At 31.4% G+C, this 25,855-nt stretch overlaps 3 protein-coding genes across 3 annotated transcripts in view; 1 reads left to right on the top strand and 2 right to left on the bottom strand.

Annotated features, from left to right (window-relative positions):
• The window catches only part of LOC136972676 (mitogen-activated protein kinase kinase kinase 7-like), a 426,088-nt gene that overhangs the window by 146,630 nt on the left and 253,603 nt on the right, over window positions 1-25,855 (bottom strand). The gene's annotated exons all lie outside the window — the stretch shown is intronic.
• Window positions 610-2,349, top strand: LOC136972693 (piggyBac transposable element-derived protein 4-like). Its single transcript, XM_067267300.1, has one exon. The coding sequence runs from the start codon at window positions 610-612 to the stop codon at window positions 2,347-2,349; it is 1,740 nt and encodes a 579-aa protein (XP_067123401.1).
• Window positions 8,131-8,676, bottom strand: LOC136972692 (uncharacterized protein F54H12.2-like). The gene has a single exon (XM_067267299.1). It carries the CDS (start codon window positions 8,674-8,676, stop codon window positions 8,131-8,133), a length of 546 nt encoding a protein of 181 aa, XP_067123400.1.

Genomic DNA, 25,855 nt, shown 5'->3' with positions numbered 1-25,855 from the left:
AAAAAAAATTAAACACCGTAAACTGTAATATATTTACTGTACTGTAGTAATAAACCGGCTTTTATATCTGAATCCGTATCAATTTTCTTTTTTGATTATTTTTCACAATACAGTGTAATCTAAATAACACATGATTTGTTTACATTTGTTTATTCCTTTTTTTTTTATTTGTCGGGACGCTTTTCAGTACTTTGCCCTTCTTCTGTCAAGTTTATTTTGTTTAATGTATATTCTCATATACTTTAAACAAAATAAAGCCGTCAGAAGAGATCGGTGTGTCATTAAATCACTTTTATGGCGTTTTTAGTTCATTTCTGCTTCTGAGTTAGACTAGTACATTCAAGAAGACCTGTCGAGTAGTGAGAGGAGAATTCTGGTTTTAGTCGTTAGAACTCGTTTTCTGAAAATATCGGATAGCCTCAGTTCTAGACATGTTGAGACAGATATGCCAACTGAAACAGATTTGCAGGAGAGCAACCGAGTTAGCTCCTGATTGGTCGGCCAACAGATCTAAAAACTGTATATAAGGCAATGCCACCGTTGAAACTAGGAGAAACAAGCCTGGCCTAATAGACTATATTTGAGTGCCTTGTCTATAGTAAAGTAAAAATGTACGGAGATTTTATGATCGATTCAGAGATCGAGAATATAGTATATGAAGATGCTTCTTCGGAAGAAGAATGTGATTTTGTAGAAGTTAGATCTGAGAATACAGACACCGAGCAAGAGGAAAACGAAGATATATCAGAAGTAGGCTCACCTGCAGTTGCCTCATCATCACAAGTAGCAGCCTCGTCATCACAAACAGGTGAGCATTGTTCTTTCCTAGCTCGCGATGGAACCAGATGGAGTATGTGGGAATATCCTGCAACGAAGACAAGAAGAGAGAACTTGATTTATCTTATACCTGGTCCCATTGGAGAGGCTACAAACGCAAGGTCTATTTTTGAATGTTGGAATCTGTTCGTAACAGATGATATTTTAGATATCATAGTCATACACACAAATCAACAAATACAAAAAGTACAACCGCATTACGAAAGAGAACGTGATGCAAATACAACAGATCTGCAGGAAATAAAAGCACTAATCGGATTATTTTACCTTGCTGCGTATAAAAAGGTAAATCGCTGTCACGTTAACGAAATGTGGACAACGGACGGTACAGGATTCGAAATCGCAAGAACGGCCATGTCGGAGAGACGTTTTCGTTTTTTGTTAGCAAATCTCCGATTTGATGATAAACAGACGCGAGGTGAAAGACTAAAGTTTGATAAATTAGCAGCAGTCCGAACTTTTTTAGATGTATTTACGAATAATTGTATAAAGAATTACAATGTATCGGAATACTGTACCGTAGATGAGAAACTGGAAGGATTCAGAGGGCGGTGCGGATTCCGCCAGTATATACCAAGTAAACCAAATAAATACGGTATAAAAATATTCTTGCTAGTAGACAGTAAAACATTTTATACGCACAATTTAGAGGTTTACTGCGGAAAACAGCCCGATGGACCCTTCTCAGTATCGAATTCTGCGGACAGTGTAGTGAAAAGATTAACTAGGCCTATTGTTAACAGCGGCCGTAATATAACTACCGATAACTGGTTCACCAGTTTCAGTTTGGCTACAGATTTATTGCAAGACAGGTTAACGCTAGTTGGTACCATCAGAAAAAATAGAAAAGAAATTCCTGCAGAATTTTTAAATATAAAAAATAGAAAAGTAAACAGTAGTAAGTTTGCATTTACTAAAGCGATCACTTTGGTCTCCTATGTGCCGAAAAAAAGTAAAAATGTATTGCTTTTGTCGTCATTACATCATAGTGAAGAAATTGATCGGGAAACTGGACTGGCAAAAAAGCCAGAAATAATATCCTTTTATAATAGAACTAAAGGGGGAGTAGATACCGTGGACCAGTTAACCGGGAATTATAATTGCGTACGCAACACCAGTCGATGGCCTATGATCATTTTTTATTGTGTTTTAAATTTAGCAGGAATTAATTCCTATATTATTCACCAAGCAAACAAAAATACATCCAAATTGAATAATAGAAGAGAATTTTTGAAGGAATTGTGTATCATTCTAATGAGCGAACATATTGATAAAAGAAAATGTATTTTAAATCTTTCGAAAACTATCAGAACGGCAGCGGAAAGGATATTTCCGTCAGATTCTGAAGCCGGACCTTCACATTCATCCACGGAATGTGTCGAAAAAAAGAGAAAGAGATGTGATGAATGTGAAACACGGAAAGATAGAAAAACGAAATATACCTGCGTGAAATGCAAAAAATATCTATGCTTGGAACATGCAGTTCAAATATGTAGAGATTGTGTTGAATAAAAATAAGAAACCAACATTTTAACTAAAGATAAATATATGCTATATATTTGTTATTAGGTAGAAGTTGTTTTTATTCTGAATGCACAAGTAAAGTTAAATGTTTTGAGCATAAATTTGAAAATAATAATTATTTAGTTTTTAAATATCAACCAGTATATGTATTTTATTCTGCAACTTAAACAGTAACTATATAGTGTATTTACTCGGACATAAATAGAATATAAATACAACATAAATACTATTTTATTCTTTGTTAGCATATTATGTTTCGAATGTTTACAAATATTATATAAAGACAAAAACAAAATAATGTTTTTTTTTGTATCTTTTTAATTAAATTCTGTTTAATAGTTTGATTTGTGTGTTTTGTTTTAAATTTTTTAATTAATATAAATTCCTTTAGCTACAAAAAAAAATTCCAAAAGTTTTTCTTATATAGATATAAGAAAAATAATTACAACTACGCGACAATCATATCGCATAGCTATAATTATTCTATAATCTAAAAATTCCAAAAGTTAATAAACTTTTGGAATTTTTTTGTATTTTCCGCATAAATAAAATTTAAATTGCGATTTTTCTTTAAAAATTAGACTGAAATCGATTTGTTTTGAGATTTTATCAGAAACATATTACAGTTTACGACTGGTCAATTTAAATTAAAATACAAATTTAAAATAAAAATTAAATTTTAATTCGGCGATTGCAGTGGCGTAGCGTAGTGAGAGCGGCAAAATTTCACAATAAATAATAATATCTTGTAAAAATACCTAAATAAGAGGGCGGGGAAATTTTCCTCCGCCCCAGGCGGCTGACACCCACGCTACGTCACTGGGCGATTGTCTAACGTTTGTTTACATTATAACCTTGATTTACGTGGAGGGTAGTTCTAATCTCAGTCAATTCCCACCAGACAATTTTGAAACGATGCTTACACGTTCATACGAAATATAACAACTAGAAGTTAGCTAATTAGACCCTAAACATTAAGGAATTAGATATAAGAAAAATAATTACAACTACGCGACAATCATATCGCATAGCTATAATTATTCTATAATCTAATAATTCAGATTAATCTGATAAAAATACTTTTAATTATAATCTGCTTTTATTATTTATTCATTTTTCATCGCGGCACAACAAAACAAACCTGAAAAGTTAGCCCGATCTACATAAGTAATTATGAATGAAATCGCTGCGTTTGATCGCGTTGCGACTGTTTTGTCGCGCGATACACAAAGCGCGACAAAAAACTTTAAAACTAAATTAAGATAATACAAATTGTGAAAATTATAAAATTTTTGATAATTGCATTTTGATAACATTCAGATATTGATATGCATGCCTTTTTACAGTTTTATTGTGTGAATATTTTATATTATAAAAAAAACAAATTACAGAATCGACAACATGTCATTAATTGCCGAATTTTTGATGGGCCCCTCATTATTTTTTCGATCGATTCATTTCGTGCAGAGAAAACATTTATATCTAAACTATCAACAAAGAATTTTGATAAATTGAATAATATTTTGACCGATGTCAATTTTTGAATTAGGTGATCGAGTTAAGCCTAACACACGACTATATCACATTAAAAATTAAAAATAAAATTCATGTGTGAAAATCTAACAAAACTATCTGTTAAATCTTAAAGATGACATTCTAATGAGTAAAACAAAATAAAACAGTTGTCAATTAGTCGATTTTAAACCCAAAAATAAGCATTTTTTAATAGAGCCATAAAACAATTAACGTTTATTGACTCTCGCGAAAGGGGGTAACGCGAAATCTATTTAAAAAATTTTTAGCAGTAGTACTGAATTTCTACTGACTTCACACGAATGAGTGAACTTTCTTCCCCATTTGAAAACAAACCCGATGATTATCGGTGAAACGTCAGATAACTTACAGCGAGTTGAAATTTGATATGTTTATTATTTTGTGATTTTTTCATCAAATTACGTAAAAATAAATATTGAAAAGACAATTTCGTCAATACAGAAGTAATTTATACTACTAGATAGAAAACAAAGCGTAGAATTTAACGAAAAAATTGTAGTTCCTCTACGCGATAGAAAAAATTTATTAATTTCAAAATAAAAATGACGGGTCTGATAGACCCATGCGACCTAAGTAAGAGAACGATTCCTAGCGACTCACGGAGGGTTAATGCAAATGTGAAAGCCATATTACCATAGAATAAATTTTATACACTTAAAATATAATATTATATACTTAACATAGTATTAATTGAACACTGTTGTTCTTAATAAATTTTATATACTAAAAACCGTTATACACTTAAAACATAGTATTAAAACTAGAACTTTAAATTTTACTGTACTCATCTAAATGTTCTTGTATGGCGTTAAATGCTTGTTTATACTTCTTGAAGTCAATCACCTTGATATTGTATTTGTTGGGAGGGTATGATTCTCTGGATTTGCTTAGATACACATAAAAATTTGCCTTAAACTCCTGTATCTCAATTCTCTCCGAATCGCTAATTTTAACTTTAAAGTCAGGAATTTTTGGTTGCTTACTTTTCTCCTCGGTTAAATCCAAATCAAATTTCTGTTTTTTTCGGTAGTCTCCCCAGCTTTTGTTTTTGACGCTCTCTTCTTAGTAGTCTTCTTTTCGAAATCAAAGTCAAATTCTAGAATTAGTTTATAAAAATATATAATTTAAATTAAGATGGGTAATATTATTACTAAAATAAAATTACGTACCTCCATCGAACGACATTTTTTCTTTAGCACTAGAAGAATTAATGAGCAGAAGAATCACTGGGTGAAGAATCGATGAGTAAAGTTTTTAGGAAAAATTGCTCCCTTTTTATCCTCCGTTAGTGACCTACAATCATGTTTGAGGTGACGCTTGCAAGTAAATTAGGGCACATCCGTCTTTGAAGATAACGGTTGAAACTAAATTAGGACATATCTGTCTTCGAAGGTAACGCTTCTTAATCGGTATGAGGAAGTGTCATCGACCCTAGGTCATGGGGAGTGTTTGTGTGTTTTCCTGGTTAGGTTATTAACCTTCAAGAGTTGCAGTCATCAAGTTTAAAACAAACTATCTATCCTAAACTTACAAACTTTTTTAATAATCTCCCTATTGTTATACTAACCGCTAACACGATGACAACAAAAACCTTCTGAGAGTATAATATAATATTTTTAAATATGGCATGGAAAATAACGAGGAATGTTGCTTTGAGGTGAGTGAGGAGAGTGCAGTTGCAGCATATAGAACCATGATTAGACGACAAAAAGGAGGAGGAACTAGAACCCCCTCATAAAAACACATCAGGGAATTAAACTCTATTATTTAATGTAGCTTTGCCTAGTGATACCAGTATTCATTTTACTTACTGAGTGTAGTCCAACAATCTATTCGTGTGTTTTAGTTTTATGTTTATTACACATGATTTTACAAATTATTTTTTAATGGTATGAATTGTAGCTTGTGGTATTCTATATTTAAATTACTACTTTTAAAAAAGATGTAATCACACACTATAATACGATACTGCTTAATCAGAATTTTACTCTGCCACAGACAGATACTTTATTTTTAAATACATTTTAGAATTTTATTAATTTGATTTTAGTAGTAATTTTATAACCAGCGATTAGATCTGTTTTAATGCATTTTATACCCGGGTAATGTGGAGTACAATATTTTATATTTACCATTTAGAAAAATGTGTCATGTTTTGTAATAATTCATCCTGTAATTGTTATATTCTAATTGGAGTCTATAGTATTTAAAGGTAGCACAAAATTTAAAGTGTGTCAAACATTTTCATTAATTTTTATTTCACATTTTAACATGATCTTTACATACAAAAACTTTTTTCTAATTTGTATTCATTAAAAATTGAATGTAGAAATTTTCTGTTAAATAAACTGTGTTCCCAATCAAAAATTTATTTTAAAATTTTTATTACACTCTCCTCTGGAATCATCATAGGAAAAAAAATATTAATGGAGGAATTATATAATATCATAGCTGAGTTAATCAAGTTCCTATCATATGCTGGTTGATTTTCTAGCATAAAAAAACAGTGTTCTACATCACTAAATTCGGGTATTTGTGTGGTTTATGTATTATGCTTTAAAATTGTTTTGGATAAAAACCATATTTTGTATGAGTCAGTTTGATAGGTGTATATATTAAAATTTAAGAATTCAATTTTTGTATTGATGATATCATATAAACTAAAGCTAAAATCATAAATCAATATAATCACCAGTATATTAATGAATAACCTATTAAACTGGATGAGAAAATCCTCTGGCTATTCTCACCAGGTCAACCTGAATGCGGAAGTTTTTATCAAGGTTGTCAAGTTGATGGGTGAGGGAGAAATCCCCTACCCCTGGGTAAGAAACACGGAAGTAATCTTTTTCTATAAATACTTGACCGACATTCACTAGCTTTTAGAGAAAAATCAGGATAGCAACCAGTGGAGAAACATGAGTATCAATGAGTGGAGTCAGGCAAAAATGAATAGTAAGTTTTTTAAAAAAATATGTTTAGTAGTAGTAGTAGTCCTAGCTGTAATAATCTATATATAAAATTAATTTTACTATTTTAGATAAGCCCGGGGTTATACTAGATTGTCATGGATTCAGATTTAAAAATGAAGCATGTTTACACCCATACAACAGATATTTAATACGACAGATAGGATATATAGGTTTTAATTCGGAGGATTTTAAAGTTATTAATTTTTTCCACCCGTAAATACGCTGGAATAAATTAACTTTATTTGATAAAAATACTGTTAGATTCTGCAATAGATTACATAAATTATATTTATCGTATAAGCCTGAAAATGATGAATGGACTCATCATAATGATATCGTTTTTACTTTTAAAAATTTATTTCAAAAATATGGATTCATTTTTTTAAAGGGGGGAGATAGAAAAACTTTTAATTCATAGAACAAATGATATCTGTAATACCGCCATTAAATCGCTAGATGTGGAAAAATTCGGAGTTCCAAAATCTTCCAAAATTAAAATACTGTGTCCCTATCATTGGGATTTCCAACAACATTGCGGCTTGTGTAATGTCTTTTCATATAAGCATTATATGAAAACAAGTAAAAATATATTATTTTGTTTTAAATATTACACCATTTTGAAAATATTAAATATATTTTTACTTTATTACATAGAATTATCGGATTTATTCTTAAAACCCCTCCTGCATTGAAGAAAAACATGAATTTAAATTTTGTAAATAAAAACACAATTTTATATTTTGAATAAATTTTTTTATTGAATTACAACATTGGTTATTAGTTGTTACAATCGGTTTTGACAAATGAAAATTATTTTTTACAAACTTTTTAACGAATTCATCGTTATAAAATTTATCGCTTACATGTAATTCTGATAAACATAGATTTCTATTAATTTTATATAAAAAATATAAGCAAAAATAATTACAGTTTAAGGAAAACAAACTTTGGTGAATAATATTATTCCAACAATATTTTTTTGAATTTCGTTTTATAAATCTGATGATATTTGCTTTCCTCGGTTTTAATCCATAACTATCGTAATAAATGCAAGAATTTTTATCTTTCGTAAAAAATACCGATACTCAATGGCTTCCTGGCTTATTTCTTTCATCTAAATTAATTATAAATGATTGCTTATTACCAACTCGAAACGGGAGATCGTCTGATGCAAACACTCTCCCAAAATTTCTTTTTATTTTCAGATTGCTCGTTGCTGATCTCCATAAAGTAACGGTATTCATTAATAATCGGTGAATACAGTTCGTGAATGATCAATTTCTAAAGTATTATTATATTCCAACAAACAAATAACATTTACCGTTTCTTGTATTGCCTTTGAGAACTTTAGTTCAATAGCAATGTTTCCCAGCTGGTTCACGCTTATATGGCCCTCAGATCCTGATTTATCGGGAGTGAGATCAAAACAATAGAGAGTATAGCCATCTTTATATTCATCATAAGATATATTTGTAGATCTGTGATGGTGAATACATCCAGTATCTTCAAATAAGGAGATAAAATTTCTTGCATAAATTTTATTGCTATAGTCTGGACAGTATGGTTTAGCGGGAACCATCTGATTGTCTTTTGATAAACATATATAATTTAAATTATAATTTTTAAAATTAAAAGGATTACACTTTACATTTCCATTAAACGCTGAGTTGGAAACTAATCCCAGAGTTATTCTATAGAGTAGCTGACCTATAACTACATTCGAAATACTTGTAGACTGAATTCCACTTGTTAAAGTAAAAACTTTAACATCAGTTCTACGAAATGGCATTTTTATTATACCGATTTGTAATGCTTTTTCTATCCCAATTTGAACTGATGAACTAACATCTACTTTATTAATTTTCAATGATGCATTTTTAACCCTTCGTCACGCGCGCGCTCAGTCAAATCGAAATCACGCGCGCTCGGTCAAATCGGCACCAATTTAAAAAATTAATTAATAAAAATTTAACATCGGAAAACGGGTATTTTTACTTTAATCCAGTTTACTAATATGTTTGTAATCGAATTCAGTCAAAAAAGTTTTAATTTCATCATAATTTATTGATGATTTTAATTTTTTAATATTAGAAGGTAATTAGCATAAATTACAAAGTGTCGTGTTTCATCTTCGCTCCCGTTCAAGTTTATTGCTCTAGGCACGCGTCGATGTTTGTTTTTAGTTCTACTGGTGATTAGGCTTTTATTTCAACCTCGTCCGTTTTGGTTACAGAAGATGGGGAGACGGGCGTCACGTGATCGCTTACCTCACATTTTACTACAGAAATTACCTTACCTTGAAAGTTTTATTTTTTTTCTCGATTTTAATTATTATTAACTATCTTTTTTTGATGGAGTCTCATACTTATATGTGTTATGAAGTTGCAGATATTTTTTTTATTAAGTTTTACAAATTTTGTTTTTTTCTTCGATTTTTATATATAAAATATACGAATATTCAAATATTTATTAAAATTTATCAGAAATGCTAAACTATAAGTACAGTGTGTTTTACAATACTATTGCAAACAGATATCGTCAATTATTTTATAAACATATTTATAATTTTAATTTTTATAAATTATTTAAATTGATGCAACGCGACGCGCTCAGAATCAATTAATTACTGTCGCGCGTTACTTAAGATGGCGATGGGACTCGATTCAATTACTTCTTCATTTCAGATGTTAATTAAAGAGTGTTATTTTAATATAATATTAAATAGTGTATGTTTATTATAATTAATAAATCTATATAGGAATAATATATATTAATTACTGATTGTATTTAAAAAATAAAAAAACGGAACAAAAATATAATAGAAAAAAAATGTTTATACTACACAAAATTGTTTTTTACAACTATTCTATTAGATCTATAATAATCCTAACGATGGTGGACTTCACGCCGATCTCTGAATAAGCAAGAGACCAGATAATTGACATCCAGGCGTTAAGTGTCGCCTGGATGTCAATTATCTCGTCTCTTGCTTACATCTGTTCTACTTTCAATACAAGAGTTATATAAATAATAATTAAGATAAACAGTATAAATTGGTAATACAAATAAAATTATATTATATATTATTTATTTATACATTTAAATATTCATTTCTATTATTCGTTTATACATTTTACATTATACAATGCTAAAACTTTATGTACATCTTGTATTGCAAGAATTATAATTAGCGTGTGCAAAAAAGTTAATTTTTTTATTTTCTAGGTTAGGCATACGGGGTTTCTTTCACTGATTTAGCAGACAGAACCTTTTGGATGCAGTATCCAACAAATGAACAACTTTTATTGATATATATATCAATAAATGTCATTCATTTGTTGGATACTTTATCCAAAAGATCCTGTTTGCAAATCCGTGAAAGCAAGCCCTTATGCCTAACCCAGAAAATAAAAAAAATACAGAAAAATAGATAATATAAAAAATGAATACGTTTATATAGTGTTAACTTTCTAATTGTGTTCTTCCACTCAGGGAAATGTTGTGATGGTGTCATAAAACTTTAAAAAATAATTAAAAAATACCATTGTAAGAAATTAAATTATTTCCAATCAAATTTCAATTTATTAGAAGTAATTCACTTTAATATAACGCGATTATAAACAAAGAAGCGCGCGCGCCACCGCTGCGGCTATTTTTAGTAACAACGACTGGCGGGAAATTTGAAAATTGAAATCCGTGATAACGCGCGCCATAGTGCCGATTCGGCACCAATAATTAATTAAAAATAACCGAACGCTTTAAGCAAAAAATGAATAGCGCATCGTAAAATTGAAGAAAAAATAGACAGATAATAATTTTTTCAGATTTTTCAGACAATTAGAATTTTTACACGAACTAATTAAAAATCGATTAGTGCCGAATCGGCACTAGGCGCGTGACGAAGGGTTAATAATGATTTTATACTCGTCGTTATTTGCCATTAGCGCAAAATTTTCTTTAGATCTCCAATTTTACCCTGAGGTCCACATTGTTTATTAAAAGCTTTGGCTGATTTGCTAAATCGATATGAAGACGCCCCATTAAATCTATTATTCTACTTTCTTTGCTAATGTTAAATCTTTTAACTAATCCATGGTTAGTATTATTTTCATCTAAGGAATTTATTGAATCCATTTGTCCTGCAGTATCTTTAAAAAATAATGCGCTTGTTAAAAAGTTTATTGCATTTCTTTCGAATTAAATAGTAAGGCTTCTAATATACTTTTATATGGGTAATTAACATGAGCGCTAATCTGTTTATCATTTAAAAACATCGTACACTGTGAAAACATACTATTTAAAAAATAATTAACAGGTGTGACTTTGTCTTCAGAACTTAGATTTGATCCATCCTTCTTTAGAATTTTTGCTTGAATGCATAAATAAATTGAATGTAGATCCATATAATGCTCACCCGATCCTGATATCAGAAACTCAATAGGTGCTCTGCTATCCGATATGGTGGCTACTGGATGAGCGATAACTTCGTAAGTATTCTCAATTGCTAGTTGAGTCGAAACAGTATTAAATAGGTCCAATTCTGATTTGAGACAACCACACGAATGAGGATCCATTTCTAATCAGCAAAAATATCGTTAAGTTTTCGCTTCTTCTTTCTTTTGTGACTGAATTAATCTTTTTCCTCGTTTTCTTTTTATACCTGATCCTGTCTGGACTTTTTAAAGTATATCTTGCTTAATTTCAGATCCCACATCTTTAAAACGAGACTTTGTAGATTCTTTAAACGACTTCCCTCCAATTACATCTGATCCTACATTTGATGCAAATTTTAAAGCCTTGCTACCCAGATACTTCCCCACTTTAGAAATTAGGAGAATAGATTTTCGAAACAGATTTGTGAAAAATCCATATCCTCTCTGTATTTGCGGTCCAGCAAAATAATTCCCTCTTCCAAATTGTTGTGTAAAAGGAAAATCATGTTTCCATATTGTTCCTCCTGCCTGATTGCAGTAATAATTTATACAATCCTTAGGATCGAGCTTCATTTTCTACTTCTCGAAGACGAACTAACGTTAATAAATAAAATATAACGATATTTATATCTGTTTAAAAGATAAAACTAATAATGTTTTTCCCCCAAAAAAGATGATTTCTTTCCCGTTAGCAGTTCGCAGCTCAATTTCAATCGTATCAATATAATTACGGGTTAACGGAAAGTATAGAGGGGACTGGTAAACTCTAACTATTTGATCGGTCTTCTCCCCCATTACAGGTATAACCCTTAAAAGAGGAGCAGATATATCTCCAACACGATGAGAAGCAACAATATTTGAATAAATAAAAATTTCTGAAATTCCTGCAGACAATTCGATTGGATAGTCGCTCGCATATTCACCCTCAGAAAATTTGTGTGTTTTAAACCCTAACAAATCTTTTAATTCGTTTCCAAATTCAATCGTTATATTTTTAGAAACTTTTAAAATGATTTTGTTATTAGGTAGTAATGCTAATTTAGTATATTTAAAAATCCCTAAAAATTTTTCTGCAGATGAATAAAGTCCAATAGGAATAAAAATTTTTTCCTCTACATCAATTTCCTCGACAACTTTTTTATTTCTTTCTATTAAAAGTATAAATTGATCTTTATAAAATTTAGAATTTCATATATATTCCCCTGACGCTGCTCGCAATATTAAATTTGAAGTGCCTTGTTTAAATATAATTTCTTTCAGCGGAAAATTTAATAAATAAAGTAATTTGTGAGCATTTTTTTCGTAATATGCAGCTCAAATCCTTCTTTCGAATTTATTTTCATGTCTTTATAATTGTCTAAAATGAATTCTGTTGTGTTAGACCCTGTTAATGAAACTATATTCTTGTTTATCCAATCGAAAAAAGTCTCTCCTTCATTTTGTTTAGCTGTAGTTAATGGAATCACATATGTTTTATCTTCTATTTTTTCTCTCCTAATCTTATGTCTAGTAATAGTATAATCATTATTATGATTGGATATATTAAACCAATTTCTAGGAATAATAACTTCTGTCAAACCAACCACCCATTTTCCATGTAAATCAATAGGTGGACTCATTTTCACGGTGAAATGAGACTGGTTATTTTCAGGAAATAACTTCATGCTGGCATTGCTTGTCAGAGTCACAAAAAAGTCTGATTGCATCATTTTGTTACCTTCTGTAATTCTTCTGTATAAAATCGTCCTTCCAAAATCTCGTTATTTAAATCCTACAATATATATGTTGGAGGATGAGATGGAAAACGATCATGAATAATAAATATTTCCTTAGTCCAACCGGGTAGGTATCCTCGACTAAATGTTTTACGTATTTTCGAAATTCGAACAAACTCACCAATATTAAATCTTAAAATTTTACTTTTTCCTTTTTATACCGTACAAGCCTATCAATAAATCGAACGCGAATGCCAAAAGAACTAACTTCAGCTGGAATGCGCATCCCGATACTTCTATGAAAACTAATTATTATATCCTTCTACAAATATCGTTTAATTTATGCGATATATTCGACTAAGAATTACGATAAGTAATTAATCTATATATATTATTTCGTAAAGTTTTATTTAATCTCTTCGACCACCGCATGCCTTAGTAATCTCGAATGGGTTCGGAAAGTGAATTAATTTTATATTTTTTTAAACAATAATATTTTTACTAAATCTATTATAAGAATTCGGCCTTCTCCCTATCGGTTTGGATATTTTAAGGAACATTGGCGTTTTAAGAAATAATTTGAAAACGCATTCGGCAACAGACTTCAGGGGTTCTTTTATTCCTTTATTGGCACAACCGTCATACAAATAATTTACTAAACTTACCATCCAATTACCTGGTTAATATAATAGTTTATCTATGTATACCGTTATTTAATCTTCAGACACAATCTGCTTTACACACAAATTTTAAATCGGCTTTGCCATTAGGCAGAGCCAATTAAATCGGTGCCATTGTCATATTAATCCTATTTAGGGTCGTTTAGGATTAACGAAAGCTTCTTAGTTTTCTTGCGCGAAAATTTAACCCTTACAGGTCTTATTAGTTTGCAACGAATAAACAGGTTGAGAAGACAGCCATTTGTTTCGAACGAGTAGATCTCTGGAAAAATTTAGCAAGCTTTAACCGTAGCTTTAACTCACTCCTCAAACGATGTACCGCGAAGCATTTGGAGGTCTATAATTAATATAAACCGTTCTGCAGCTAGTTTAATCCTATATCCGGACTCTTCCCTTCCTCTTATTTTCGAATGACTTCGTTCTTCCACTGGTCAACATACTCTCGGACAGAACACTGCAAAGAAAAATTTCTTCAGGGGCACTTTCGATCGTGTATCGCAGTTTGATATCTCGGCTAGTCTCGCCAGATTTCGCTGGTTTTAGAGTCAGACCAAACTTTCTGTATTTCCTATCCACCTCTCCTAGGAACAAAGTTTAACTTTTTCTTAACAGCCTTCCTCCCAAAAACAACTGTTGAATAACCATCATTAGGCGCAATAGATGTTTTTCGATTCCGAGACAAATGAGATAACAGATACCAATTATTTTGTGGTCGATCCCTGGTACTGGAGTGCCTGCATCAACTTCGTTAATTTTCAACCTTTTTGTATTCCATGTTCCGTTAGTCGTTTTTGGGTCCTCAAGTTATATCGATTAAATGAGGAATGTATTTTGACGTATTACGCTGGGGTACATGCTACTAGTTATTTGTTTAATAAACGCATTCTCTCACGTTATACGAAGGGTCAGGGTGGTTCTTTCTTCGGGTGTAGCTTCACGGCGAGTTTTTCATTCTGAGGCAGCTAACGGATACTCTGACAGGCTCCTTCGGCTAATGTGTTAACGGTCTCTCTAGATATCTCGAAGATTCCAACTGACTTAATGTAATTTAGACCTTTATCTATGCGTGGATAATCATCGTACTCTCGCAGTAATATTCTTCGATATTTACTTCCAAATTCATCTATTTCGGGGTGTTAGTTTGATATTCTCTGCTAAACAACTCGGGAGGGACCAGAGCCATTTGCTTCGCCATTAGATTCTTTTTCCTATTACTGTACCGATTAATCCTCCTGCCATAGACAATAACGGCGCCAGTAGAAGAGGAAGGAATCCACCCGATTGATTAATCAAAATTTTTTTCTTGATATTTAAAGGAACACGTTTTTCAGCTTAATTTCCTGATTACTTTTTTATATTTTCGTAATTTATGAACGTCAGCAGGTATATTTCCTCTCAGAAAATTATCGCATATTTCGCACAAAACTTTAACTTGATCGGAAGTAGCCTCTTTCAATATCGCTCTTCGTTGAGAGGGAGTAGTTTTGGCTAAATGCGCCAACATATGATAATTTTTCTTTACGTTCTTCATTTTATCGGTAAGTATATACCCAATAAATACCTTGTTCGTCCGGAAAACACGAATCCCGCACCGAAAGTTTCTTGTCTGTTTTAGGATGAAAATCCAGCAGCAAATAACCAAAATCCTTTTCTGTCGCTTTTTTATATGCGTCCATAAAAAAATTACATTTTCCTGCGAAAGCCTGACGTCCCAAACAGCTTACTTGACTTTCGTCTCGATTATTTTTAAACAAAATCAAATAATGCGTATTTAAAGTAATATCTCTCATAATTCTATTTTTCGGAAACAGATTTTGCATTATCAGGATCACGCTTACATTATAATGGTGAGACTCTGTTGTAAACAGAAACGCAGTTTTTGAACTGAGTTCGTGCATCAAATCATCGATTACTACTAAATCCCATCCTTGCACAGATTCAGGTAGGCCGTACATAAATGTAATACCTTTTTCATCTCGAAAAAACGGTAAGTATACAGAATAACACCGATAAAACTTTCTTTAACTGTTTTTCATAAATTTTACAACGAATAATTTTTCTTACTAACGTAGTCTTTCCACATTGCGACGGTCCGGCGATTATGCAGTTACTCGGGTGCTTAAAATACATGTCAATCGATTTTACTGACTTTAGCAAATTTATAATGTTTCAATCCGCAATTTATCTCTCTAAATATTAATATATTCTTTTTATTCTTTTCAACGTAAACTTCTCTGATAACATCCGAACAATCTTCGAACGAATAATATAATTTATTACTAACTTCGTTAATTCTTCTGTCTGCATCAACAATTACAAAACCGAACTTTCCATCTCCTTTCCATATATCTCCGTTAACTTTAAGATAACGCAAAACAACGGGAAAATTATCGGGAATATCGAGTGAAAAGTTATTTACTGCAGCTATCACAGGAGCATCCTTTATGAATTAGTTGGCGACAGATTTTTGTAGAGTGAGGTTTGGTGTTTTTTTTTTCTCGTTTCTTCGAAGTTCACTGCGATAAATTTTTATCACGTGGATTCATACATTTTGCATTGTTTTTAATGGATAAAAGGTGGAAATTTTACTGTGAATTTAGAACTTGTTTTTCAGAATATGCTACTTTATAGAAAGAAAGGCTGAAAAATAATTTATTTATTTTCGACAATTAGCAAGAACTGATTTTTGTTTGAATATAAATGAAGGCATGTATTATAGGTATACTAATTTATTTGTGCATATAATTATCTAGTCCCAGTTTCGAAACATTTATGTTTTTAGTGTTTATAAGTGTGTTATTTAGACATGTCTACCGATTGGAGGATTTTAGAAGAACTTATACTTTAACAATTTGTTTTAACTATTATGATTAGTGTGCATGTGTATCGTTGTACTGTAAATTACTTCGTTTTACTATGTTAGAGAAAGTACGTCACACATTGGATTGCCGACTTAAACTGTTTGCTTTTTCAGAGTGAAGTGGACTCTCTTAGTGAAGTGTGTTTTAGGAAAGTTATGCTTTTTTTTCTGATGCATACCAATGATGAATATTGCTTTTAAAACGAAATATTGGTCAATGACGATAACATATGTAATAAATGTGAAAATGAATATAAAAATATTTATACATTTTTTTAATTGTTTTGTTGTTTCTTATAGTTTAATTTATTAAAATTTATTATATGTAAAGTAAGTTTATTTACCAAATGCCAATATTTTAAACCGCAATAGTATTTCGGTGTAAATTTGAACAACGAATTTTAAAATTATAAATAAAAAATATACTGAAATTTTCTTTTATTTACAATGATTACGTCACTTCTACAAAAAGAATACAAGACGACCTTCACCCACATTTCAGTCTGGGGGGAAAGACTGCCAGGCGTCATGGTTATAAACATAACAACCTTTACTTCAGCTACCGTTGTGGATGAAATTCGTTAACTGTCAATTACATTTTCTTGCATTTGATTCGCAAGTTGGAAAAAATCGTCATTACTTAAATGCCTAAAACTTTAAAATATTATATAAAATTGAAAATAAATTCAAAACTTTTGAAAAAATCGTAACGGATGGAAAATCACAAAAGAATTTCATATAAATTTGATGAAAAAGATTTTAGCAAAAAATTACCGGGAAAAAAAATTGTGTGACAATAAAGAACGATTTTTTATTTATTAACTGTAACTGTTTAAAATTTTTTTTTCCTAAACGAAAACAAGAAAAACGTGTGGAAAAATTCTTAAAAAATTTTTCACACTTTTTTCCCACAACTAAGTGGTAGCACCACGTCTGACTGTTTTACTGTTAAGAGGATATCATTGTGGCAGTAATTTAGTGAATATATTATATATATTTAAAAGTTATACTTTTTTTAAATAAGAATTATATTTCGTTTATTATTTTGTTAAATCTTTTTCCACGGCGCTACATGTAAACCAGAAAATAATATAGAAACTAATCGCTTTACAGAAACTCAATAGATATTTTGTGGTGTGATAAACGAAATTATATATTATATAAGCCAATGGTATATAAATGTAACTGCTGAGTTTTGTAGCAATTGATCAAATGGTCTAGGCGTGTATAGCAAACAAACATTCAAACAAACAAGTAAACATTTTAATTTATATATATAGAAGCAATTTGAAGACATCGTGACAATGTCACCATGTCAAGCTGCAAGAAACATTTCAGCCCGACATTGTGACGTTGTCACAATTTGGCTAAAATTTTTAGTTATTTATTTAAAAATTATAGGTTCTCTACTTTAAATTAGTTATCTTGCCGTTGCACATAATACTTTTCCTTTTAGCAATAGTGTCATGCCTGTAATCTACGTATCTTTTTTCCGCAAAGATGGTTTTAATCGAAATAACGTAACTTGTGCAAATGTGAGGATGCGTAATATCCTCAAACCCTACTCGCTTAGAGTCAACCTTACGTGAAAAGGTTACGACCCTTGTTTTGCTCGCGATCTGTCAGGATGACACGAGAAAACCTTTTACTGTATGGGGGTAGTGGTTTGTTGGATGCAGAGAGACTCACACAGATTCCGTATTTACAAATTTTACCGCGTTTATTTATATGGAAAACATGCTTACAATGAGTTACACAATCCGAGAAAGCAGGTTCCTCACAGTCGAGAGAGAGATGTCGTTTCTAAGATTATAGATTACACGTGGAGAAAGTTCGTCTGTTGATACAGTTGTAGGAGTCTGAAGCTTCGTCTCCAGCAATATTCTCCGATGGTCCGAAGAAAGTTCGTCTCTGGCACGGTCTTGGACGTTGAAAGGATGAGGAACTGTCACCAGGAAGTTCGTCCTAGCTTTCGGAATTTGTATCTTTTTGTTAGCTCGGGTGTCCTGAACTGATGTTCCTCAACATTACTTCGCAACTTCCCCGTGTCCTTGGGATCTCGTGCTTTTATATTATTTTTACTCGAAATCCCGAGGGTTTGGTTGGTTGAAAGATGGTCCCTGGTAATTCTGTTGGTCTTTGGTCTGTTGCCAGGAACGCGATTCGGGCCTCGGGGTTGCTAAATATCCCCGAACTCTCCTGTCCGGGCTGTTCCCCTCCAGAGTAGAGTCAAGCTCTTTCCGGATGGCGGTCCCGTAAACTTTACCCTAATGTGTATTTTCTTGTCCTGGAGAAGATGCAGCTGTCCAGGTCACCGCCCCCTCACAGGAGTGTTAGTAGGTCCCGCTTTGAACTCTCGGTAAGGTGACCGTCCAAAGTTACTCGGCAAACCATCTCTCAGTCATTCTCACGATGTACGATCGGGGATCTGTCAATTAGGTCGGGAATGCAACAATTAAATTGTCTCGCACTTCGTTTCTTGGCCACACCGGTCCTGTTTACGAAATAAGTCACCGATTTAATGGCTCTAACTTGACAATCAGTTTCCAGACGGGAGGGGGGGTGTTAAGTCCCGGCCTCACACAAACCATAGATTCTTGTATAGTTAATTGGGGCCTCCTGCCTCTATTTTTTCCACACCTGGACTCGACGCTTATTTGTCTTACCACGTTCTCGAGCTCAAGGTAAGATTGACAAACAGACAGCAACATTGAAAATTTATAGGTTTAGTTATAGATAAAGTTGTAAGTTTATATTTAATGAAGTTTAAAATACGCCGTTTACCGAAATATTAAAAAATGCAACTTAAAGGAGGTTCTGTTGTCAAGCACAACTAAATGATGTCACTGACGCCACTACAACGTAATTACCACCTATCCTATCTTCGCATAAAAAATGGATAAAACGTTTACTCTGACTCGAATTTTTCCGCAAAATAAGTAGTCTATACTTTTCGTCAAAACATAAGACAAACGTAACCAAAGTTTACAAGTTTACAGACATTGCTCGCCCTGTTAAATAAGCAGTAATATTTCAATTAATTATTGAAAAGATCGACCAAACATACTACGAGAGCGTGGAGAGTTAAATTTTCATGTTTCATAAGATGTACAGTACTTTTTTTGATTTTTTGAGATTTCAAATTTTTCTGATAAGTCTATACTTGACTTCTTTTTCGAACACAATATTTCATTTTTCCTGTAATAAGATTCATCATATTCAAACAATTGGGTCTTTAACTCGGCCTGCCAGTGACGCAATATTGGCTACCCCTATTGTGTTAGATTCACAATCTTAATTTCTCAAGAACATGGTTTTTTTGCAATTAAAAGTTTCATCAATACAGACAGCGCTAACTATATGGTAATTTGAAGCTGTAAAAGAATATTTAGAATATTATTATGTATATCTATAGAGCTTTCTATATTTAATACGATTTTTACGAATATAATTAGAATTGTATACATGCAGTTACAAGTAACATTTATACAAGTCTAATAAAGTATATCAGAATGTATTAAATGAACTTGCCCGAATGAAAAAGTTCATTTTAACGTAAAAAAATACACAGATGCTGAGTGTATTTATTCGATTGATTATATATTTATGGCTTCATTTGTTCTCTTTCACAATAGGTCTACCTTTGATAATAGGTCTCATGACTGAATAGGTCTATCTAGTTATCTTCAAAAGGAGAAAAGTAACATAAGGAATAATGACAAAATATACATCGAACTATACAAATATAAGATTGAGATCATATGCTTTTAACATAATGATATTACAGATTCACAATTTTACTATTGAAGGTTACCGATGTACAGTACTTACCGTAGCGTGATTGCAATACAAAACAGAAATCAATTGTTTGCGTAATATCCTATTCAAAATATTTTTATTTTAAAAAAATCCGCCTTTGGCGTCTTTAATAATTGGAAAAATTTGTACGCAAAGACATCTATTGTGAAATTTTGTTTAAAAAACTTTTTTATATTATTAGTTATTATGAAATGGTGCAAAGCTTAATTTGATAGTAGAGATGAGTTTTATATATACATATGTATGATAAATTTTAATAACGACTAAAATCTTTATTAAGTCTGATTAATCTCTAGATATGACATATGGCCCACCTCTATCTTCCCATCCTCTACAGTCTAGACCTTTAACTATTAAAATTTAATAACATCAATGTTTCTTACGCAAGTTACAATGCCAAATTTCGTCTCTTAATAATTACCGCTTTCTAAACTATAAAACAAAATAGACGTTAACACTCACACACTGATATCCACACAAACAGAAAAACAGCGATTATTTTATGTATTTCTCGTTGTTTTCAGGTCCCCCGAGCTCAAAAATTAAGTTTCAAGGTCATGTTTTGTCCATTTGCCATATTTTTTTTCTTTTATATATAACATGGCCGGAAAAGTAATAATTTGCGCAAGAGCAACAATCTCATCTATAAACATAAATCTATCCGTAATTACTCTGATTCGTTTCATTAAATTGTGGGATTTTTTTTCTCTGCATTCTGCATAATGAGAAATATTAGCGAGGTTGAGGCCGAAGGTTTCAACGCGAAAACGTATACGTCAGCGCCGCTTTTCTGTAAGCCTAGAAGTTTGACAAAGGCGTTTAGAAAGTGGAATCATTCTCGACATTCCAAAGGCCATTGCCAAACTTCTAGGCTTACAGGAAAGCGGCGCTGAACGTCCGAAGTGCACGTTTTCGTGTTGAAAACTTCGGCCTCAACCTCGCTATTTCCTGCCACCCCGAACGTTGAAGATACAATGTATCTGATAATTCGTGTAATCTGTTTCATCTTCTCGCGATGATTCATTCCGTTCGTACAATTTGTCCATTGGTTTTTCACGTCGAATTATTACGGATTAATTTTACACAAATAAAATTAATTCGCAATAGTTGCAAAGTGTTTCTGTAATCAGATACGGATATGTCCATTTGAGAAACTTCTTTGCTAAACTCTGCATCGGGTATATTCATTCTTTATTTAGGCACTAAAAATTAATATACATGACTAGTACCGTCAGGTACAACTAGGCAGGCGATACGATGGTACTAATTAAATTATACTAAATTATAACAAAAGTTTCGATAGTAAGCGTAATGGCGTGATAATCAGCAGTACAAGCATACCATGGTAATGTTATTTTGTGCAAAAAGTGTGAATTTTTGGCTCAATAACACATGAAAATGTGACAGTAGAGATAAACGCGTTTAGGCATTTAAACCTGACAACGTATCTAGCGTGGCAATGTAGAAAAAACGGCAATATTACATTAAGACCAGAAAATATATTAAATGCGATAAGCAAGATAAGACGAGTAGCATGAAGTAGACGTGATACAAAGGATAGCCATGGTGATTCCGTTAATGCCTTTAAGCATGCACAAGAATAGGACAAATTCGTGAAGATCTAGTTAAAACTGCAATATAAAACAAATGAAACTATGATACAGTTTCATTTTGCGAACCCATAGTGGGCTTGCTAAATGAGGACCTATAGGGGCCCACAGGCGAAAAGAGTATTAAAAGAACCGGGTGAAAGAGATTTTAAAATGTATGAAGGTGGTTATTATTTTATATAGTTCACCTGTATTGGGTTAAGTGAACGTTAAGATCAATTTTAGTTCTAGCAACCAAATGTTGGAGGTGAAAGTAAGTGTCTTTGTTACTTATGAATTCCTTGCATTCGCGAGGCCACTGCCTGCCTTTGTACAATTAGATTCAATTGCTGTACTGTTTGTTTGTTAATTTATGGAAATGCAACACCTGGCCGATCTGTCTAGAAGGGGATCGGCCGAACTTAAAAATACCTCCTGGAACGTATTCCAGGAGGTATTTTTAAGAGTAACTAGCTCCAATTTAGGCTTTACAGAAGTGGAGAAAACACGGAAAATCCCACATGGCCTCCCCAGAATGCTTCTTCTTTTTCAGAACACTGGAGTTTTTCCAGTGTTCTGGAAAAGGAACTGCTTAGCCACTCGTGGGCCAGCTTCAATTGCAGTCGTTTATTTTCCAACATTGGACTATGAAACGAGTAATGGAGACTTTGTCTTCAACCTCACAAATAGTGCGCCGATTATTAGTGTTGGAAGTAAACCTACTCAAATAGCTAGTTGGTCAGGAATTAGGTAATATTCTGGTTTGGGGAAAGACAATTATAAGTAGTGGTCTTGCGAACCTTAGGCAGGAAGTGATATGTTATATCATGCATGCAGTGGTCAGAATTTCGCTTCCATTCTTGCATAGAATCCTTTCATAGAAGTCTTTACAGCAAGTTGTTACTCACATTACCATAAGTAGTTCGGAGAATGCTGTCAGAGGCAGCAGCCTTTGCAGTGCATCTGCTCGTCCGTTGCCAGTCTTCCTTTCATGGGTATGAGTCCAGATAACAATAAATAAATAAAAAATAACAATAACATAAAATAAAAAAATTAACATAAATATATTTTATAAATTTACTGACGCATAAATTTATTGTCGAACGAATGTCGTCGCTTTCTACGAAAGAGTCAAGAGACAAATCTTGAAGCTTCGTAACGAGTATTTTCTTTGACTTCTTGAGATTTCAATTTTTCTGATAAGTCTACAATCGACTTCCTTTTTCGAACAGAAAAATACTTCATTTTCTTGTAATACATAGAGTATTACTCAAACTTTTAAGTCAGTCTGCTAAGCAATTTAATTCAGTAGCTTTATTGAATTAAATCTCTAATCTCAACTTTGCAAGAAGATGGTTTCTTTTTACTTAAAAGTTCCGTCAACACAGACATCGATGAATATATGGCACTCGCCATCTATAAAATAATATTTACAAAATTATTATATATACCTAAAATGTGTTACATATTTATTACGAATCTTTCAATAAAATACATTTGTAAATTATACATTCAGTTAAAAATAATAATTCTAAAACTTTAATAAGTTTGAACACAATATATTGAACGAACTTACTCGAATAAAGAAGTTTCTTTTAACATAAAAGAATCCGCCGACGCTTAATCCAAATGGAGTTTTACCGTATCTTTTCATAAAGTTCAGCATCTTTAAAAGAACACAATGTTTAATAATATTAACTTTATAAATCGAAAGAAAGAATTTGAATGTATTTGTCTTACCTTCATTTTGGTTTCTAACGGTAAATCGGCAGAACACAATTTATGGATTTCGATGAATTTTCCGTATATCTTGACAAATTAAAATAATTATCATAAAAAATTTGTAAAATCGATATATAAACTCTTATAAATTACATTGTAATTGATGAATCAATTTCAATATTATTTCACATTTATATTAGGAATATACTCACCAAGTTTAAATACAGCATGAACGATTAAGCAATATATTCCTTTTATATGATTTTGATTTAACACAAATAACTAAGAGAAACTTTATTTTAATTCTACGCGATTTTTTTTTATTTAGCATCATCGATACAGTTTAAAAAAATCTTCTTTCGTATTCCCACCTTGCTTTACATCATTCACATTTAGGTTTTGTTTTTAACTTCAATTAGAAAAGAAATTTCTGGGAATGTTCCTAAATATATTTATCTTTTACATTTTTTTAACACTTAGGGCTATTCTACGGAAATCTTTTCACAGGAGAAATTTGATCTACGAATTAGTATCAGATAGCCAAATAAATAATGTCGTTTTGTAAAATGTGAATTAAAATGCTTGTATTTTTGTTTAAAATAGTTTTATTCATCCAAATATTTACCACTACATTCAATTATACTTTCCTAATAAGATGGCAGTTTAAAAATACCATTTTTAACACTAAAAATTCAGTTTCTTTTTCTTTTATAGCTGCGTGATTTCTGAATTTTTTCTACGCATACGATTATCCAAAGATTTAAAAAAACGTGGTTATTCGACGGTGATAAGACAACAGAATAAAAAGGACGAGGTAACAGTTCTTTTCACAATTGCATTATTTTCTTTCTTGTAATTTCTGCAATGGGTGGTTGAGCGTTCTCTCGTAAAATCGAAAACACTTCGACGATTTGACAAAGATGATTGTTTTGGCCTTAATTTGTCCTATACTCTGTAACTGCCCTCTGTACAAAATTTCTGTTATAGTTTTATCAACGTTCAACTACTCGTGATAAACAACATTACTCGAAGATCACCGAACAGAAAGATTTATTCGTGAATAAAATTATTTTAAACAGAAAATACATGCATTTTTCTTCACATTTTAAAAAGCGACATTATTCATTTGGTTACCTAACATTTGTGAGTTTTAACTTATTGTTTAGAATTCTATTCCTTTAAAATTATTTCAAAGTTTAATACAGTTGATCGGGATTAAAAGTAGCTATAAATTCTCATATTAAATTTTTTATTAATGAGAATTTTAGTAAAAATAATAATTAATATAACACGATTTAACAATTCTGCTTAAGAAGAAAATGAAAGGTCAATTCAACTGAAATATTAATTAGAAATAAAGCACAAAGTTTTATTCTGTATAATTTAATAAAGTATCATGACATATTTTAGTGTATATCGCACTTCTATAAAAGTTTAATAAATCTTTAAATATTAAGATTTTATCAAATTGTTATACAGTAATAACTGATTTGTTCATTCATTCATATATTTATAAATAAGATATAACTCGATATATTTAATTATAATTATATTCTACATTTAAAACATGAACTGTTTCCACTCAATAGTTTCTTTTGTTTAACGGAACGATCCGCATTACAATGCGTTTAATAAAGGTAACAACACTCGGACTTTAAAATTTATTCCATGTAGTGAGATGGATGATATCGAAGTTTGATTTTATGTATTTGTACGTCTTTATACTTTTACATACAAAGTATAAAATTCTAATATAAACAATAAAAAAATTTTATTGAAGAAATAAGCTTCTTAAATTGGTCAATAATTATAAGATTTAACTTGATATTATTAATATTTATAATAATACTTAATATTAAATTGATAATGATGTTTTTAAGAATATTTTTCAAAGCTTATAACCAGAATGGCCTCATTTGTTTATGATTGTTTTTCCCGAAAGAAAATCGTAAACAAAAATATTCCCTTTTTTCGGGAAAACATTTTTACGTTTTCGTTCTCTAATGTCAGCCCAAATCATCATGTAACCCTTACTTATTTGTCGTTTAAAGTAGACTTTCCTCTTTTCTGTTAAATCATGCGAATAGTATGGAAAATACTCAGCCAATGTAAATTGATGTTTTTCTCATCTGACCACATTACATTTTTCC

The sequence above is a fragment of the Centruroides vittatus genome, unplaced genomic scaffold (assembly GCF_030686945.1).
Source record: "Centruroides vittatus isolate TY-2023 unplaced genomic scaffold, ASM3068694v2 contig_300, whole genome shotgun sequence".
Classification (NCBI taxonomy): Eukaryota; Metazoa; Arthropoda; class Arachnida; order Scorpiones; family Buthidae; genus Centruroides; species Centruroides vittatus.
The sequence above is the reverse complement of the archived record's forward strand: the minus strand, read 5'-3'. Positions and strand labels throughout refer to the sequence as shown.

Bases quoted from the DNA above. Each gene is read 5' to 3' on its own strand.
- LOC136972693 (XM_067267300.1), top strand. From the start codon at position 610: ATGTACGGAGATTTTATGATCGATTCAGAGATCGAGAATATAGTATAT.
- LOC136972692 (XM_067267299.1), bottom strand. From the start codon at position 8,676: ATGCCATTTCGTAGAACTGATGTTAAAGTTTTTACTTTAACAAGTGGA.